The 17,718-nt window shown below is 44.0% G+C and overlaps 2 protein-coding genes across 7 annotated transcripts; both read left to right on the top strand.

Moving 5' to 3' along the window:
• The first annotated feature begins 301 nt into the window (after window positions 1–301).
• On the top strand, window positions 302–6,276 carry HYKK (hydroxylysine kinase). Of its 5 annotated transcripts, none has more exons than XM_027657671.1 (6): window positions 302–407; window positions 1,044–1,123; window positions 1,396–1,746; window positions 2,505–2,641; window positions 4,888–5,071; window positions 5,740–6,276. In XM_027657671.1, exons 3-6 carry the CDS (start codon window positions 1,401–1,403, stop codon window positions 6,216–6,218), a joined length of 1,146 nt encoding a protein of 381 aa, XP_027513472.1. In that variant the 5' UTR covers window positions 302–407; window positions 1,044–1,123; window positions 1,396–1,400; the 3' UTR covers window positions 6,219–6,276. The 5 variants fall into 5 exon arrangements, with proteins under 5 accessions (XP_027513472.1, XP_027513473.1, XP_027513477.1 ...); XM_027657672.1 differs by having other exon boundaries at window positions 303–321; XM_027657676.1 differs by having other exon boundaries at window positions 317–401; window positions 1,032–1,123.
• Window positions 6,277–6,881: 605 nt separating this feature from the next.
• PSMA4 (proteasome subunit alpha 4) lies at window positions 6,882–13,000 on the top strand. Of its 2 annotated transcripts, XM_027657677.1 has the most exons (9): window positions 6,882–6,900; window positions 7,126–7,214; window positions 7,387–7,429; window positions 8,171–8,333; window positions 9,625–9,702; window positions 9,928–10,016; window positions 10,822–10,952; window positions 11,167–11,290; window positions 11,574–13,000. In XM_027657677.1, the coding sequence occupies exons 2-9, from the start codon at window positions 7,212–7,214 to the stop codon at window positions 11,726–11,728; spliced, it is 786 nt and encodes a 261-aa protein (XP_027513478.1). In that variant the 5' UTR covers window positions 6,882–6,900; window positions 7,126–7,211; the 3' UTR covers window positions 11,729–13,000. The 2 variants fall into 2 exon arrangements, with proteins under 2 accessions (XP_027513478.1, XP_027513479.1); XM_027657678.1 differs by lacking the exons at window positions 6,882–6,900; window positions 7,126–7,214 and having other exon boundaries at window positions 7,410–7,496.
• The last annotated feature ends 4,718 nt before the right edge of the window (window positions 13,001–17,718 follow it).

Below are 17,718 nucleotides of genomic sequence, written 5' to 3'. Positions count from 1 at the left end.
CCTTCCCAAACCTTCCCTTTCCTTCCCAAACCTTCCCTTTCCTTCCCAAACCTTCCCTTTCCTTCCCTTTTTCCTTCCCAAACCTTCCCTTCCCTTCCCAAACCTTCCCTTCCCTTCCCAAACCTTTCCTTTCCTTCCCAAACCTTCCCTTCCCTCTCGTGCTGTTGACAACAAGCTCCGGGCAGCGGGAGGAAGGAGCCTCCCCGGCCGCGCCTCCCCTTCCTCCCGCGGGTGCCGGGGAGCGTTCGGGACCGAGGGCTGGGCCGGCGAGGCCCCCCCCGGGCCGGGCAAAGGTTGGCGGCGCTCCCGCCGAGTCCGAGGGTTGGTCGCTCGTCTCGTCTCCGGGGAGAGGCCGAGCTCGGGATCCCCGCGGCTGCGCTGCTGAGAGGGGAGCGAGCGTCCTGCAGGTCTGTGCTGCCTTTTCTTAACGCGGGGGGGATTTGGAAGTGCGATAAGCAGAAACCCAGAGTCGCTTGATTTTCCAGTTAGAATTTATTATACGATAAAAGCAAATTCGGCGCTGGGTGATCGCGGAGGGGTTTCGACAACTCCCGACGCCTGTCACACCCAAAGAAGGCGGTTGTTCTACATTTATTTCCGGCTAATTCATGAATATTCATTATACATAAGCATTACACATTATTAAGTCATACATTCAACAGATGCTTTTTCTTAGACAAGAATGTTATCTATAAGTATCCATAATATATTGTCAAGTCAGACATTCAGCAGCTTGTCATGTATATAAAGTTATAAATTTTTAAGAAAGGTGCTATTATCTAGCTAACTAAACAAAAATTCCTTCACTATAAATCTTACACGAGGTAAAAGGGAGGTAACTTGTTTTATCTCTTTACAGGGGCCCAATTAAGTTTTACAATTTGTTTTTCTTTTCTCTCTCCAGGTCATATTGACCTTACACGATTTTCTTTTAATGAGCCCGAATCATTTTCTCAGTTTGTCACAGAAGGCCGTGGCCAAGCACAAAGATTTAAATTGCTGTAACATTAGGATTTACTAAAATAGTTCTGTGTCTTTTGCAGACGTGAATTCGGAACTTCCTGGTCAGGGATTCAGCAACTCTGTTCCTTAGGAAATCATTCCTACCTATCGACAGCACCAGGTCAGGCTGCTACTAGAAATGAGCTAATGAAAGTACTCCCAGTTAATCAGCTTTCGGCGTCGGCTGGTTCTGAGCAGATGGAGTGCATCGCTCCAGGAGTCTTTCCTTGGGGGAGTGCAGCCTAAGCAGTTGATGAGCTGTGATGTAAAACCTGGGCTGGCTTGGTGGCTTTTTTTTGGGAACCCTCCTCCAGTAGCTGGATGCATTTTGTTGCAGTAATTACTGCTTCTGATGTCAGAGTACAGATCATCCAGCTTCTCTCTTTCTCCTAGAGACCATGTCTTCTGGAAATGACTGTCCACCCCAGACTTTCACCAAGCCAGCGCTGAGTGAGAAAGAAGCAGCTGAATTGGTGGACAGGGTGTTTGGATTAAATGTGTCTTGGCTGAGGCCACTCCCCAGCTATGATGATCAGAACTTCCACGTGTGTGTCTCGGGAAACAGCAATGGGGCTGAAGGTGCCCATGAGTATGTCCTCAAAATCACCAACACGGCAGACAGCCAGGAGCCTGAGCTCATCCAAGTGCAGACCCAGGCCATGATGTTTCTCAGTGCTGAAGGCTTTCCTTCAGCTACTCCTTATCTCACAAAAGATGGTTCCATAATGTCTCTGGAGTCGGCAGGTGAGCAATTGCCAGCACCTTTGCTGCCCCACCCTTAGCTCAGCAGGAGCTTGTGTGTGGCACCCTGGGTAGGTACTAAAGGGAAACTCTGGGCTTTTGTTTAAATATTAGGGGATATGTGTCAGGTGACCTGCATTCCACCCATAATAGTCCAAACTTAAAATACCAGAAGCCAAGCAACTCAAAGAAGTAATAATTAACTATGAAAACACTTAGGAAATCACTTCAATATAATGAATTGGATAAAACATTTATATGACATGTCCATGCACAAGAACAGGATAAAAAACCTCATTGACTAAGTGATGCTTGAAATTATTTGCCTATAGAATGGTGTAAAATACACTTCTAACCCATCTATGAATCCACAACAAATTGCTTTGACAGTGCTAGGAAGAAAGATTGTGTTGACATTTGGCTTTTACTGTCACTGTAACCTTCATGCAAAATCTGAGAGTCCCGAGACCTCCTGTTCTGCTGCAAAGCTGTCAGTGGCTGTGTGTGGGCACTGGAGGAACCCTGATGTTGGCAGAGTCGGTCCCAAGCACAAGGACTTGAAATCCAGCATAGATTGCAAGTGTGTTAAGGTTTCAACATCACTTTACAACACCCTGGTAAATCACATCTTTGCATGCAATCTCTTTTATCAGCTACATCTGACGACTCCTGCACTGGGATAAACCTTTTTTGCCTCTTGCATTAACTGATACTCAGTAGCACGTATGGAAGCGACTGACAGGTCTGTCCTTGCTTGTCAGATCCTGGGAACAAGAAGCACATGGTCAGACTGCTGAGCTACCTGCCAGGAACGCCGGTAGCCAAAATTGCCACCAATGCCCAGCTCCTGTATGAGGTCGGTAAACTGGCTGCCAGCCTGGACAAAGCGCTCACAGAGGTGAGTTCCCATCTGCAGCCTCAGACTCATTTCTTCCTGAATGTCCCCTCAGCGTTTGTTCTTGTGCTCTGCCTGCTCTCCCGGGCTGCCAAATGCAGGCTGGGGAATGCAGGTATCACTGACTCTTCCCTCAGTGTCAGCTCCAAGCTGCTAAAGCCTCTCCCCACTACAGGATGAGGTATTGGTGATGCTCTTGCAGTGCATTCTTGTACCACCTACTGGGAGACAAGGATTTCCTTTTGCTTACACCAAGCTCACCTGCTTAGTGTCTCAAACCTGGCAAATAAGGAGAGTGAACTCGAGGGCACTCACATGAGAAGCATGCCAAGCTTGTTTTAAAGGGTTTTTGTGTAGTGCACAGCTGGCTGATCCATTACTTCAAATTCCTTTTGACTTGGTGCCTTTCTCCTGGTCATTAGCCCTGTGACCATTTAACATTGGTAGCAGCTGGTTCCTTCCCTACAGTGCCAGCTGTGCCAACAAACAGAGGTCTCTGACACTTCTCATTTGCACTGCTACCAGTCAGTCTTAATGCAAAATAAGTTGTTCCTTTACTCTGTAATTATACAGGATAATAAAGGTGATAAATCAGCCAGTAATTAAGTTTGATACATAAAAGAGCTCTTGCATTATTTATTTCCTTTCATTAACCTTTCCTTCTCATGTTCTGCCTGCTAGCTTCAGACAATTATGAAATGTGAATTGCCAGCTTTACTAACTACATTCTTAAATTACAAAACCATTTTTCAATTGGGAAAGATAACTTACAGTTGCCTTCTGGCACACTGGTCACACTCTTATAATGCGATTAAAACAATTTATATAGGCGAGCTGGTCTCAAAATAAGCCTGTGACTGATCCTGCCAAGGAGGAAGTACTTGATGAGAAAGCAAATTCTGAGGGGAAAAGGCTCTTTATGCCCTTAACATATGGATTATCATCTACCCAGGCTTGTCATTTAAAAGAAAGCAAATTACAATAATTCCTGTCAAAACTTCAAAATGTTGTTGGCACTAAAAATAATACCTGAGGTATTAAGTTTCCTGACTACAGACCAGAAAGTACAACCTGTCTTTTTTACCCAGTTAATTTACTTTATCCCCTTGATAGCAAAGCAACATGCCCTGCTTTGTTTTGTGCCCCAGACTGTACTGCACCCCCTTCTCTGTTTGGCTCAGATGTGCCTCGCAGCCCCTAAGTGGAAATGAGTTTATTGCTGACCTTCTAAGGCTCATGACTTACCACCCTTACCAGCAGGTGGCTTCATTCCTCCCCGTGTGTGGCTTTCCACAGCATTAGGGGTCCTGTATTGTGGTTTTGGTTTAGGCTCGATGATGTTCCTTGTTCACACCCGGGCTGTTTTGACTATCATTTAGTGATCGTTAAGAGCCTTAATTACAAGCATAGTTTTTTGGTTTCGGTTTTTTTTAAGAAGCAGCCAGCTGCTCTCATGGGAAGTCTTTTTATTTGCCCTATGCACTGGTCAAATCTGGCCCACAGGCCACCCTAATAAGCATTTGAGGAGTGCAGGTGTGGGGTGTGCAGTGGGAGAGATGCTTTTCCAAACCACCTTTTCCATTGGCTGGTAAGAGAGAGGTTAAGGACCTTGTTTGTTTAAAATAGCGAGGCCTGGTTGTACAGAGACAAATTCCCCTAAGAATGAAGTCATGGTCAGTGTCTCCATGAAGGACTCTGTCCCCAGGGGTTTTCACACACCAGCTGTTCCTAAGGCTTGTCCGCTGAAGCTGCCACCTTTGAAAGCAGGGAGTGTGGCTGTTCCCAGCATGCTGGCAGGTTTTGTGTCTCTTCTGCTCTGACATCTTTCTGCAGTGCCAGCTGTGCAGGCTGGGCTCTGCCAGCCTGGGGCTCTGCCCTGGGCTCTGCCAGCCTGGGGCTCTGCCAGCCTGGGGCTCTGCCTTGGCAAGGCCTCAAAGTCCCTGCATCCCGTCACGCTATGGACAGTCAACAGCAACTTCAGATTATTTGAGTGACAAATGACTTAATATAATCTTTGTACCTAAACCATGGGAAAAAAACAACATTCAGGCTGTGTGTAGATACTGAGATGCTTGCCTTAATCATTCTTCAGGTTATTCTTTTACTTGATGCAAAGCAATAGTGCAAGTAATGGTGCTTTTCAGTGAGTCTCATTAGAAACCTGTTAATAGGGGCTTTGAATCAAGCCCTTTAATCACAAACCCAGCATTTCTACTTATGGCCTGTTTTATTGTGTGCTTTTTCCAAAGAAATTCCATCATCCATCAGTAAAAAGTCTGCATCGAGGTCAGTTCATTTGGAACCTGGCAAATGTTCCTCTTCTAGAGCAGTACATTTATGCCTTGGGCCAGAACAAATACCGTGCAGTTGTGGAACAAGTTATTGAGCAGTTTAAAGGGAAAGTGATACCCAAGCTAAGCAGTTTTCGAGCCTGTGAGTATTTTGTTCTCATTTTAATTATGTTGAAATGAGACACAGAAAATTCTTTCAGGAGTTTGGGTCTGTGTAGAAGGCAAAAAAAAAAAAGGCAAAAAAGTAAGTCTCCTTTCTCCCCCGCCTAGACATGGGCAAACATTGTGCTGAATGGACACAGCATCTGTAAGCCAGGAGGAATGTGCTGTCCAGGGTCAGGGTCAGTTCCTTTCTGCTGAGTTTGCTTTCAGTTAAGGTGATGATTTTCTGCTGTTGTATCAGCTTACTGAGTATATATGAGTGCACCACTTCCTTTCATAAAGGCCTAGATAAGTACTTAATCATACTTTTGGAATTCTGCTCACATTGATCTCGATGACAATGTGACAATTTTGTAGTTGGAAACTGCTACTGTGTATTTGGAAAACATGTAGCATATCACAGGTGGTATCAGACCAGTCAGATCTGGAAACACTCCCTCCATCCACTGCTGTCAGTGCTGGGGAGGTTCTGGACAGCTGTAAAGGTGTGAAAGGCACCTCTTGATGCTGCAGGGGACTCTTGTGGTTTTGTAGTTGAGTGTTAGTTTGAGCCTCTATGCATCTTCTTAAAGCTCTTCCACTGAGAAATACGGGGGGAGGAGAAGTTAAATTCTGCTGCTTATTAAGTACTGTTTCTCCTGTGCTTAGGTATCAATCATGGAGATCTTAATGACCACAACATCCTAGTAGACTGCAGTTCTGCTTCCCTGGAGAACCCCCAGTACAGAGTGTCGGGCATCCTGGACTTCAGCGACATGAGCTACGGGTATTACGTGTTTGAGGTCGCCATAGCCATCATGTACATGATGATCGAGAGCCCAGACCCTCTGGGCGTTGGGGGGCATGTTCTGGCGGGGTTTGAGAGCGTGGTGCCGCTCACGGCTGAGGAGAGAGGGGCCCTTTTCCTCCTGGTGAGCGGCAGGTTCGCGCAGTCGCTCGTCATCGCCGCCCACACGGCTCTGCTGTACCCGGAGAACGAGGAGTACCTCATGATCACGGCCAAAACCGGCTGGAAACACTTAATGACAATGTTTGAGATGGGCCAGGAAGCGGTGGAGAAGAAATGGTTTGAGACTGCCCAGGCATACACACACTGCACACCTGCCCCGTCGGTCGGTGGCTGTTGAGGTGTCACTGGCAGTGACACTGGACCAAATAAAGGCAATAAAGTCGGCACTGCCTGGACTGGACGGGACTTGTTTGCAGGCAGGGGTGGGAACTGGGCTTGGTCTGCCTTCCCCAGGGGCTCTGGCCATTTCTTGCCCTCACAGCAGAGTGTGCCCGTTACTGACCCTCAGGGCACAGCTGTGGCTGTTATTGGCAGGAGTGTGGCTATCACTGACTGTCGCGGGGGGGGGGGGGGGTGGGGGTGTGGCCGTTCCTGCCCTCAGGGCACAGGTGTGGCCGTTCCTGCCTTCAGGGCACAGGTATGGCCGTTCCTGACCGTCAGGGCAGGGTTGTGGCCGTTCCTGACCCTCAGGGCACAGGTGTGGCCGTTCCTGACCGTCAGGGCGGGGTTGTGGCCGTTCCTGACCCTCAGGGCACAGGTATGGCCGTTCCTGACCGTCAGGGCGGGGTTGTGGCCGTTCCTGCCCTCAGGGCCACTCCCGCCCCGTCCCGCCGGCCCCGCCCCGCGCACGGCAGGGAAGGGCACAGGCCCCGCCCCGGCCCGGCGGGCGGCACCGCGCAGGCGCGGCGGCCATTTCCGAGGCGGCGGTGAAGGCTCGGGCGCGGCCGCAGCGCCCGGTTCGTGCCGCGGGACGGGACCCGCCGCCCCCGCCCGGCCCAGCGGCTCCTCTCCGGCCCGCCGTGAGTGAGGGCGGGCGGCGGGCGGGCTGGGGGGTGCGGGGCGCGGCCCTGCGCCGCGCGGGGGGCGGTGAGGCCCTGGCGTTCCGCCGCGCTGAGGATGACTGTGCAGTGCGGGCGGGCGGCAGCGCCCTCTGGGGCCGGGCCGGGGGCGCTCGGTGGCGGTTCACGTGTCCCGTGTTCCCCCGCAGGCCCGGTGCCGGTTTACGTCCCTGTGTTCTCCCGCAGGCCCGGTGCCGGTTCCTGTGCCCGTTCCCGCTTCACATCCCTGTGTTCCCTCGTAGGCCCGCTGCCCGCGGCGCGTCCCCGGCACGATGGTGAGTGACCCCCTCCCCCGGGGCTCTGCGGGGCGCGGTGCTGCCGAGTCACGGCCCGGGCGGTCAGACCGGCCCCAGCTCCCCGGCTGGTTGGGTCTGTTCTGTCACACGGGGACTTGGAGGGTTGGTGACGAGGGACTGACGGTGCTCACTGAGCTATTGCTTTTTACAGTCTCGAAGATATGACTCCAGAACTACCATATTTTCTCCTGAAGGTATTTTTTAACTCCACACTTTCAAGTAAACTCTGACTGCTCTATTCATCTTCTCACTTGCATGAAGGTTGGTTGTTTATAGCATGTTTCCATCTGTGTACGAGTAGAGAAATCATATTTACCCAATAGAAGTAGTACCCAGTTCTGTAAGGACACCAAAGGTCCGAAGTGGACATTTTCAAATTCATTCTTACTGAAGCAATAATAAACCCTTTTCCCATTAGTGAGTAATATCACCTGCCACGTTTTTGAAATAACTATTTATCTTTTATTTGATATGGGTGGATTTTGTCACTGTCCCCTATGACTAGACAATATCCTGCTGGTGCAGGATATTGATAGATAACCTCTCCTTCTTATTCTTACACATGCTGAAACAAGTGTTTGCACACCATATTTTCCTGTTTCTTAGATGGAGGAACTCAAAAAGTTCATTATCAGATATTTTCTTTGATTATTGAAAATCCATTTTGGCTCATTTTGCTGCAGTAGAGACTCCTCTAATTTTTTTTTTTTTTATTTTTTTCAAGAGAGGGTATTTTCCCCATTTTTGGATTTTGCTTCTCTGATTCCTTCCTCCTGTTCAACCTGTTAATTTACTATCAACTGGTAACAGACTGGAGAAGTAAGAGCAGGTTGTATAATGAGCATCTGCCGGATTCTTGCAAGTTCAAGTCACCGTGTGAACTTGGTGGTTTTCGGTGTTGTTTTTTGACATTCCGAACTGAAACCCTCTCCCAGGTCGCCTGTACCAGGTGGAATATGCCATGGAAGCCATTGGGCACGCGGGCACTTGCCTGGGAATTCTGGCAAACGATGGAGTCCTGCTGGCAGCAGAGAGACGCAACATCCACAAGCTGCTCGATGAAGTGTTTTTCTCAGAGAAAATATACAAACTTAATGAGTAAGTTGAAATGATGATCAAACGTCCAGTGATGTTATTAGTAACAAGACACTGACTAGCACATAAGCTGCTTTTATTTAATTTGAAGTGTTTACAATCTTTTTGTTTGGTGTTTTAGACAAGTATGACTGTTCTGTCGTTGCTCACTTTAGTAGTTCTCCTTCTAAAGCAGAAATATTGCTGGGTTTGGGTTTTTTTTTATCTCTAGGAGAATTTTCCAGGTGGAATAGCCTGTTTGTTGTGCTGTGCCATACAAGGTAATGGTATTGCAGCAGTTCAGAAAATTGGGAATTCTGTTTTACAAAGTACCATTGGGGGGCAGAATGAAGAATGCACACAAGAACTACCACGCTACTTCAGCTCAGTATCCTCCTCTGAGTCTTTGTTTTTCTTTGGTGACTCAAAGAGAACAAGATTATTGGATGTCTTAGGCTTCTTTGCCACAATTGTAGCAGAAACGATACATCTCCCAATTACAACTTCCATTTTAGTTCTCTGGAAATTAAATTTGGGATGTCACAGCAAAGATTATTACAGATTACGCTTTCTTGCCTGTAAGGGAGGTAGAGCTTCATCCTTGCTGGAAGGTGCACATGAAACACAAATAGTTTTTCATCCTGTCAGCCTCCCATTCCGTGTGGATCGTGAAGGCAGTCAGAACAGTAGGAAGCACTGGATTTTAGAGGAGGCAGTGTAACAGTGCACTGGAGCAGTCCCTAGAACAGCCCTTCCATCTTCTGGGAAATTCCTAATTTCACAAATCCTTCTTGGGTAATAAAAGCTTTGTAGCAACATCAGGTTGGGCTAAAGAGCTCTTAATTTAAGAGCTAACAAAACAATCGAGGATGTGAAGTGCTTGGTTTTGTCAGGGTCATATCCAGAGCACTGAGTTTCAGTGACACAGATACCATGTGTCAGTGAGCAGCTGCCACTGGAGGCCTGTCACACCCGTGTGGTTCCACGTCAGGGGCCTCCTGAGGGGCACCTGCATGTACCTGATGGCTCCTGTAAAGCCACCTGGCCCTTGACCATCTTTGGCACGACCCTCTTCTCAGAACTCTCTGTGTAACTAACGTGCTGACTCACTCACATTCGCTGTCCAGCTCTGCTCTCAGGAAATGGTTACTAAGATTTTCGGTGTACCCCAAAGGCAGGAGCTGATGAACCTGTTTTATGTGGCAGCTACGTAGTTTCAATCAGAAAAGCCTTGACAGAAGGTGTTGTGCTTAGAGCCCTGTGTGAAGATGTTGGCTGGAGCTGGATGGGAATTCAGTCTGTGCTTCCATTGCAGGGACATGGCTTGCAGCGTTGCAGGAATTACTTCAGATGCCAATGTTCTCACCAACGAGCTGCGGCTGATTGCTCAGAGGTGGGTCTGCTGGGAGTTAACATGCTTTTACTTGCCTGCCCTGTCCCATTCAGTTCCCTGCACGTTAAATCAAAAGGAACGTGCCTTTAGCAGATCAGTAGATTGGAATAGAACAGCTCGATCAAAGAGGCTCCAACTTGGGAACTTGTTTCCTCTTAAATGTTGTACAGGATGCTGTTAGCAAAACAAGTTTTGAAAACCGTTTTTTCTCCTCTTTGATATCAGGTATTTGTTACAATATCAAGAGCCCATTCCTTGTGAGCAACTAGTAACAGCACTGTGTGATATCAAGCAGGCCTACACACAGTTTGGAGGTAACGAAGTGTGATGAGTCATTGTGTTATTAAATGTCTAAGGAACAATTCTCTGACATAATATGAAGGATCTAAATCTCTGGACAGTTCTACTGAATTCTTCTCTTAACAAGTTATACTGAGAAAAACAATAGCCTAATTTAAGAGGGGAATGGGTAGTCATGGTTACTGCTTTGCTGCTGAAGGTGCTACTTTTTATTGATTGGGAAATGGATGGCTCAGATGCCAGGCCATTGCACAGAATGCTTTGAGTGCTCTTGTATTTAATCAATGCCTTCAAAAGAGCAGTAGAGAATTGTTTGATAGGCAGCTTTTCAATGTTTGGGGCCCACCCAAAATGTAACACTTCCAAAAATACTATTTCTGTGGCTCGAGCAACGAGGTTGTCTTGTTCCTTAGTTATGTGAACATTAGGATGTATTCTCTGTTTTACATATATGTAGTGTGAAAGAATTACCTTTTTGTGTACTTGGCTTTTGACACTGTTAAGTTAAACACTTTAACAGCTAAGCTACATACTTTAAATATTCAATTTTGATTTAAAGTCCTGAGATGATAAATTACAATTTGTGGAGACAGAAATGAGCTGCTCTTAGGGTTAAATGGAATAAACCTCTGCTGCCCCCCACCCCACGACTTAGAAAGAAATGCTGGCATGCTTATCTCAAGCCACAGAAGTGCAGAACTGTCTGTTAAATCCCAGTTCACAGGAGTAGATTTGGAAAAAGAAATCAAAGAAAATAATTGTCGCTCATGACCAATCTTGTTACTAAATTTAGATTGCTAATAGCCTTCTTTCCAACAGGAAAACGTCCTTTTGGTGTGTCGTTGCTCTATATTGGCTGGGATAAGCATTATGGATTTCAGCTGTATCAAAGTGATCCTAGTGGAAATTATGGAGGCTGGAAAGCTACGTGCATTGGGAATAACAGCGCTGTAAGTTCTGGGGTTTTTCTTCTCAAAAAACAAGGAAAAAGGTGTAAATTGCACTGTACTAATTAAACTGAGTTGTTGATTACTAGTGCAGAAGAGATTTAGTGGTAATTTTAGCAATGCTGCTCTTACTCATGTATTGATACTATCTGCCAAAAAGCCCAGCAGTTTGGTTGATTGCCCGAAGATACCTTTTTAATTTCTGTCAAATTTACAGGCAGCTGTGTCAATGCTAAAGCAGGACTACAAAGAAGGAGAAATGACCTTAAAGACTGCACTGGCATTGGCCATCAAGGTCCTGAACAAAACCATGGATGTTAGCAAGCTCTCTGCAGAGAAAGGTGAGCTCCTGCAGTGACACCGGGCACATGCTCTAGATGTGGGTTGTTGGCCCTTTTGTCATGCAAGTGTAGGGGTGACACAGCCGTGTCTGGGAGGAGAGTCTCTGCAGAGGTGGTGCCCTGTGCTCTCCTGTGCTCTGCCTGCAGTCAGGCTGCTGGCAGGGGGGGGACAGGAGCCTTCTGCTCCCCTGTCACTGGTGATCCCAAAGCTGGTGCTGATCCCTGTGCTGATCCTGTGCCCGCAGGACAGAATGTAACGCGCTGTCTGTTCCATGTGTTTCAGTTGAAATTGCAACACTGACAAGAGAGAACGGAAAGACAGTGATAAGGGTTCTGAAGCAAAAGGAGGTGGAGCAGTTGATTAAACAACATGAGGAGGAGGAAGCAAAAGCTGAACGTGAAAAGAAGGAAAAGGAACAAAAAGAGAAGGATAAATAGAGTATGAAATCAAGTGTTCTCTAGATAATAAAGGACCTGCTTCAGTAAAAGGTAATCTGGATTTCTGTCTGGTAGAAGCCATGGAGGACCCAGAATTACTTTTGATGAACCAGGTCCTTAATCATCATTTAGATAATTAGTTTACTGCTCCTTACATTGACCAATAATTGCTTTAATTCTTGAACACACTATTTCTTTCATCTTCTATTTTTTATTATGGAATAAAATTTAAGAAGAATAGCGATGGGTGTCTTTATTTCCTTAGTAATGCCTGGATATGCACAATCTTGAGGAATTTATTCGCTTTAAACCATTAAAACAAGGTGTATGCTAGTTGGTAAAGAACAAATATGGTGTTAGAATTGTTAGAATTTTGTGTGTATGTGTGGGTTTTCCTTTTAAGGTAGTGAAAAGAGCTCCATAGTTTCAGAAGTCATTTCACAAATACAGAATTAAAGTGTGCTGGCATGCCAAGTTTTAGTTTTGGCCTATTTTGTTCTATAACAGGCTCTGTCAAACTGATGGTCTTGCAAGCAGTAGTGTTTTAAAAATGCCCTGTAGCAAATGTGTTCAGTTTATCATAGCCTTCACCAGTGCATGTGTTTTCTAAGAAATTAATCATACAACACGAGCTGTATTCACACACAAACTAGAAAGACATTTTACAAAGGCCATGTGAAAATGTTAATCTATCTTGTCAGAATAAAAATAGGTAAATAAAAGAGTGCATGATTTTAGGCCATGTTGACTATTTCACATTTTATCCTGAAAGAAAGTTGAGATGTTTTATGTTTACCTTAGTGTTGCTGATACTTCCCCAGAGAATTTGGTTCCTTTTTCTGGCACAGCAGCCTTAAAAAATACCAGTTAACAACCTGAGAAATCATAATGTTTGTGCATGAATTAGAAATTATTATAATTTTTGTCCAGCTTGCCCCTGTACTGAATGCAAGGAAGTGTACTTGCCAGATAAGCAAAAATCTCTTTTGAAAAAAAAAATAGAGGAAATGAAAACAAGTTATTGAAAATTCCTGTGCACCCTTTCAGATCTCAAAAGCAAAGTGAAAAGCTCAAGTGACCTGCTTAAATGTGAGGCCTTACTTGCTGAATTTCCAGGTGTGACACTGGTGACCCAGCCCCTTTGTGCCCCCCCTGGATTGTATCGATCCTGTAGCTTGGTTGGTTGGTTGGTTTGGTTTGGTGGCAGTTTCACCCCAAAGGTTGTGTGGTGTATACAGGAGTGAATATGACCATTTAAAGAAGCTGAGTGAATCCATGCAGTGTTTTGTTGTTAATCCATCCCAGACATTTTTGACTAAAATGTACTTTGTCAACATGGCCAGAAATGACCCTTCATCTCCACTGAACCCATTTTTGAGCTCGCTGCTGTGAGAGTCACTGTTGAGAGCAGAGGGAAGGAATCTGCCTTGAGGTGTCTGTGCTGCCCCTGGTGCAGAGGCCCTGCACTCTGGCAGCCTCTGCAGGGACAGCAGGGCTGGCTGGGGGCTCTCTCCAGGCTGCAGGACCTGCTTGGTCATTCTCTACAGCTCAGTGCAGGCCAATTGCTTTAGTCCTTTGTACTGAACTTAGACAGCACGTGGTTAATATTCAGATTTTACAGCCAGTAAAAGTTGGACTGACTCTTATTTACACCCTGTGCAACAGCAGGTCTTCCAAACTAACACAGGAATGGTGTTTCATGTAACGAGCCCTGAACAGTTGCAGACAACGTGCAACGGGTAAGATTCAATCTCCATCATAAAGGGTTGTATAAATACCTCGAGCTCCATTTTTATGTAGAATTCCAGTGCTCAGTCTTTCTATTTTTTGATACCATGAATGCAATATGTCAGCATCTTTTGCAGATTTCTGGATCACTGATGATGGTTATACAAGTGCTTGGAATGTGCTCTAAAACAGCAACGCCAAAATGGAGTTCTTGCCTCACTTCTCAAAGATGGCTTGCAACAAAATGTGATGGGCTCCAGCAATGCTTTCTGTCTTTTGGGAAACCAGGAGAGCACCTGAGCTTGTGTTCCTCGATGTATATAGACCATACAAGGCAGTTTGTTCAGTGCAGTAGTGTAAGTATTATTAGATAGCTTAGGATATAGACTTATTGAAATATTTTTTCGTAAATGCATCTTTTTCTAACAAAATGGGGATAATCTTTGTTTAAAGAACTACCAATAGCATTTCTTTGCCAAACACTGCATAATTTGCTGGTAAAGGAGAACTTATTAGATACTGTAATAACAAAAAAGTTGGAATGACTTAAATAATTTTCTGATCTGTACTCTTATTATGTCTTGAAGCATTAAGCTGTGTAGTTACACTACATTTTAAAAGATCTATTTATTTAAAGGTTTTGTTTACCCAAAGTAGTGTCAAGTACTTTATGAGTATAATCTTTGAACAGTAATTACCAATTTAATTTAAAACAAATCATCTCTCCTGAGTGCCATTAATAGCTGATTGTGAGCTGAGCCTCAGTACTGCCTTGGAACAGGCAAGTAACTCCAGCTGGCACTCCTGCCCAAGTTGTACAGCAAAGTTCTCCTGAAATAAATTTAATTTCTGATTTTTTTCTGCATTTGAGCCTAGGGCAATAAGCAGATGCTGGGGATCTTTCATGACTAGAATCTTCCTGAGCCATCCTTGCAAGTTCCTTACCTGTTCTTCCTAGAGATAAGAGCAGTGTTTGACTGCATTGGCCTGTTGTGTTGATTCTGGCTTTGTGTGTTTAAACAAAAAAACCTAAAAAAAAAATCACCACCATCTGTGCCTTTTCTGGGAGTGGTTTGGGGATAAGTCGTAAGAACAGAAAATGATTCTGGCGATACATTTGAGGTATCTTTGCTAATCAAAAGATCTTCCTGTTCTTTGTATGTTTTTTTGGTGTACGTAGTGTTTACGTAGAGTTTACAGTGTATTACATAAATATTTCAAATATTTAGCTATTGCTGTGGCTTAAATGTTATCTTTACACCAGAACTTTGTGTGGTGCTGTGGAAGGTGACAGATTTTTCAAATTAGGTAGAAGTATTTACTTGAAACTGTTTGCATAATATGATGTTTGTAAACTTAAAAACTGGGTAGCTTATATCTCACTTGACTGCATGATAGAACTTGATAGGGCAAATATGCAAATATTCACAAATAGATTGTCCTAAGAAATTGTAACGTGCTTCGTTATTCTAAGTAGCTTAAGAGGTAATGAAACTACCGCTTCTCCAGTGATATCTGTGCTGTCCTTGCATCTGTCAGTGTAAAAAGAGAGTTAGCTTGTTTTCTAGGTGACTGTATTCTGTTCAAATAAAGTCAAACTTACTTCTAAGACTGCTTCTTATATGACCTCCTTTAGGTATGCTTCCCTCTTCATCCAGATATTTTACTTGTTGGTTACGAAAGCACCCGAATTGAGATGAAGAACTTCTGATGTTAAATTTGACAGCTGCTTCTGGTTTGTTATGGATTTCCTTCTGTCCATAACCTTAAAATTAGGGACAATTCTTCTCCACTGCAAGGAATGAATACATTAATGACTGCAAGGTGTTCAGGTGAATGGTTTTAGAGGCCACAGAACTGTGTGTGATAACAGATAACAGAGCTGGGTGTATACAAGACATTAAGTCCAAGAAGTTGATGCACTTGGGTACTTCATACATGAGAGAAACTGTGTAGCCTCAGACTAGATGAGATTCCAGGACTTAAATGTCTTTCATTTTCTTTAAAGAATATTTTCCATTACAGTTCTTCTGTAGTAGAAGCTGTCCTCATTTTCAAGTTTTAATTGCGGTTATTTCTGTTGCAACATGAAAAACCACTGAAGTAACTTGATCTAAGGGTATCTTTCACTGGCTTTAATCTGGAGAAAATTCAGCTTCACAAAGTTTTTAGAATATTTCTGATTTTAAATAGAGAACTGAGCAGCTGGCTATTTTTATCTGTGTTTAATTTGGCGTTTGGCTTTCCAGTTAAACTACTCTTCAGTGCACAGTAAAAGCTGCCATCAGCCAATTTATTGCAGATTCTGAGAGCACACTTTAGTGGGGACCTTCAGATGTCACCTCCTGCAGACAAGGGCCCTTTGAAAGACACCATTACTCATGTAACTGTTTGGGCTTTCACTTAATGACAAATACTAAACTTAACATGCCGGTGTTAACATTTTACTCCAAGCTCAAAGCAGCAGGAAGAAACAGCTGCTTATTTATAACTACTGTTTTCTAAAACAGTAATAATACAGCATAATTAACATGTGCCAGATGACGCTACATGAAATATTTAGCAAAAGGTTGGGCATGTAACCCGGACAGTTCAATCCTTTTATATCTCACAGCATCTGTTTTGCCTGGTTAGGACCCAGCTGCACACAAATCCACAGTTATGTAATAAAACCAGTTTGCTGTGTCCTGCACGTTCAAGTGGCAGCTATTTCAACACTGTTAACGAGACATGAAGGCTCTAAAATGCAGTTACTGCAACACACAGACACACTCTGCTAACAGAAACACAGATTTTACACGATAACCTTATGGTAGGAGCACCAGGTGCAGTGCAGTGGTGAATTGAACCAGTTGTCCTCAAAAACTACAGAGCTGCAATTTCGGTACAAATATTGCCAATTTTTGGAGCACTGAGAAAACACCAGAACTCTGGTGTGTCACAAAAGAAATAAAACAGCCTTCTTTTGTGCCTTGTTTTGGGCGAAAATGTATTTTTTTATTTACTCTAAAATCTTGGGTCGACCACTGCAATGCACGCTGAGCATTTCAAAATAGGGGTCGTGCTGCATCCTTTCACACATACATCTTTGGATTGTGCAGGACGTGCAGCACACAAATGGATTCTCACTGTATAAAATGACAATATTTACTGCAGAGTATTCAAATCAATAGGAGTGTGCTGGGAGAAACTACTGGGTAAGCAGCCTTTTTCTGGGTGCTTGCACAGGCTGCATTGTGTCTTGCACAGACATGCACAACCCAAATATGGCTGCAGGGTAAGATCATACAGAAAAAACCCACAAGTTTAAAAACTGAGGGATTAAAATGCTCCAGTACTCTTGTTTCAGTCATTGGGAAGATTCACAGTTTATACAGAGAGATGCATTATTTTCCTGGAAAAGAATTTTGACAACTGACAACACACTTAAATGAAATTGCTACTTTGGGTAATGCCCATTTTAGGAAGGTATGAAGTTGCTAAAATTATTTGAATTAAATAAGGACCTTATTAAATAAGGACCATTTCCCTGAGGAATATGGTATCTAGCACTTTCCATGTTGCAGCTGATTAACACTTAAGCCACTTAGCCCTTATTTCCAAATCTTTTCTCTCTGTAAAATATTAATATCTCAGATGTAAAAAATGCATTGGTGGCAGTTGCTTCTATTTTCTGTGGCAATGTGTACACCGTGCATTTCCATTAGGACAATTTAGGAAAAATCATTAACTGAGTTTCACAGGTCGTGCACTGAAAGTTGTCTTTTGTAGCAGATTTTATTGATCTGATGCAGAAAAAAAGGTGGGTGTTTTGTACAGAGTATTTATTATATATGTTATATATATGTTATATATAATATCATATATATCACATATATATAAAACATATATATATGTTATATATGTTATATATATGTGTGTTATATATGTGTGTGTTATATATATTATACACGTTATATGTTATTATACATATTATGTGTATATATATTATATATATCGAGATGGAAATATCCTGGGTCTTTGTAGCTTGCATCAGTTTTCCTATTTTTGGTTAAAAGTTCCAAAATATTCTGATTTAGAAACTTCTAAAAATCCTATTCTTCTAGAAACAAAACACCACAAAACCCTACTGTTTCATACGGAACGGAAATTAAAAGTTAGTTTAATTTTCTTTTTCGCTAGAAGTCACTGAAACTTACACCCCCCCACGGGCACGGTGTGGAAGCAGCAGATGGTCACCGGGGTGGGTTTGCCGGAGTTAT

This window comes from Corapipo altera, unplaced genomic scaffold (genome assembly GCF_003945725.1).
Source record: "Corapipo altera isolate COAL_440 unplaced genomic scaffold, ASM394572v1 308, whole genome shotgun sequence".
In the NCBI taxonomy this organism is placed as follows: domain Eukaryota; kingdom Metazoa; phylum Chordata; class Aves; order Passeriformes; family Pipridae; genus Corapipo; species Corapipo altera.
This window is presented reverse-complemented; position numbering and strand designations above follow the sequence as displayed.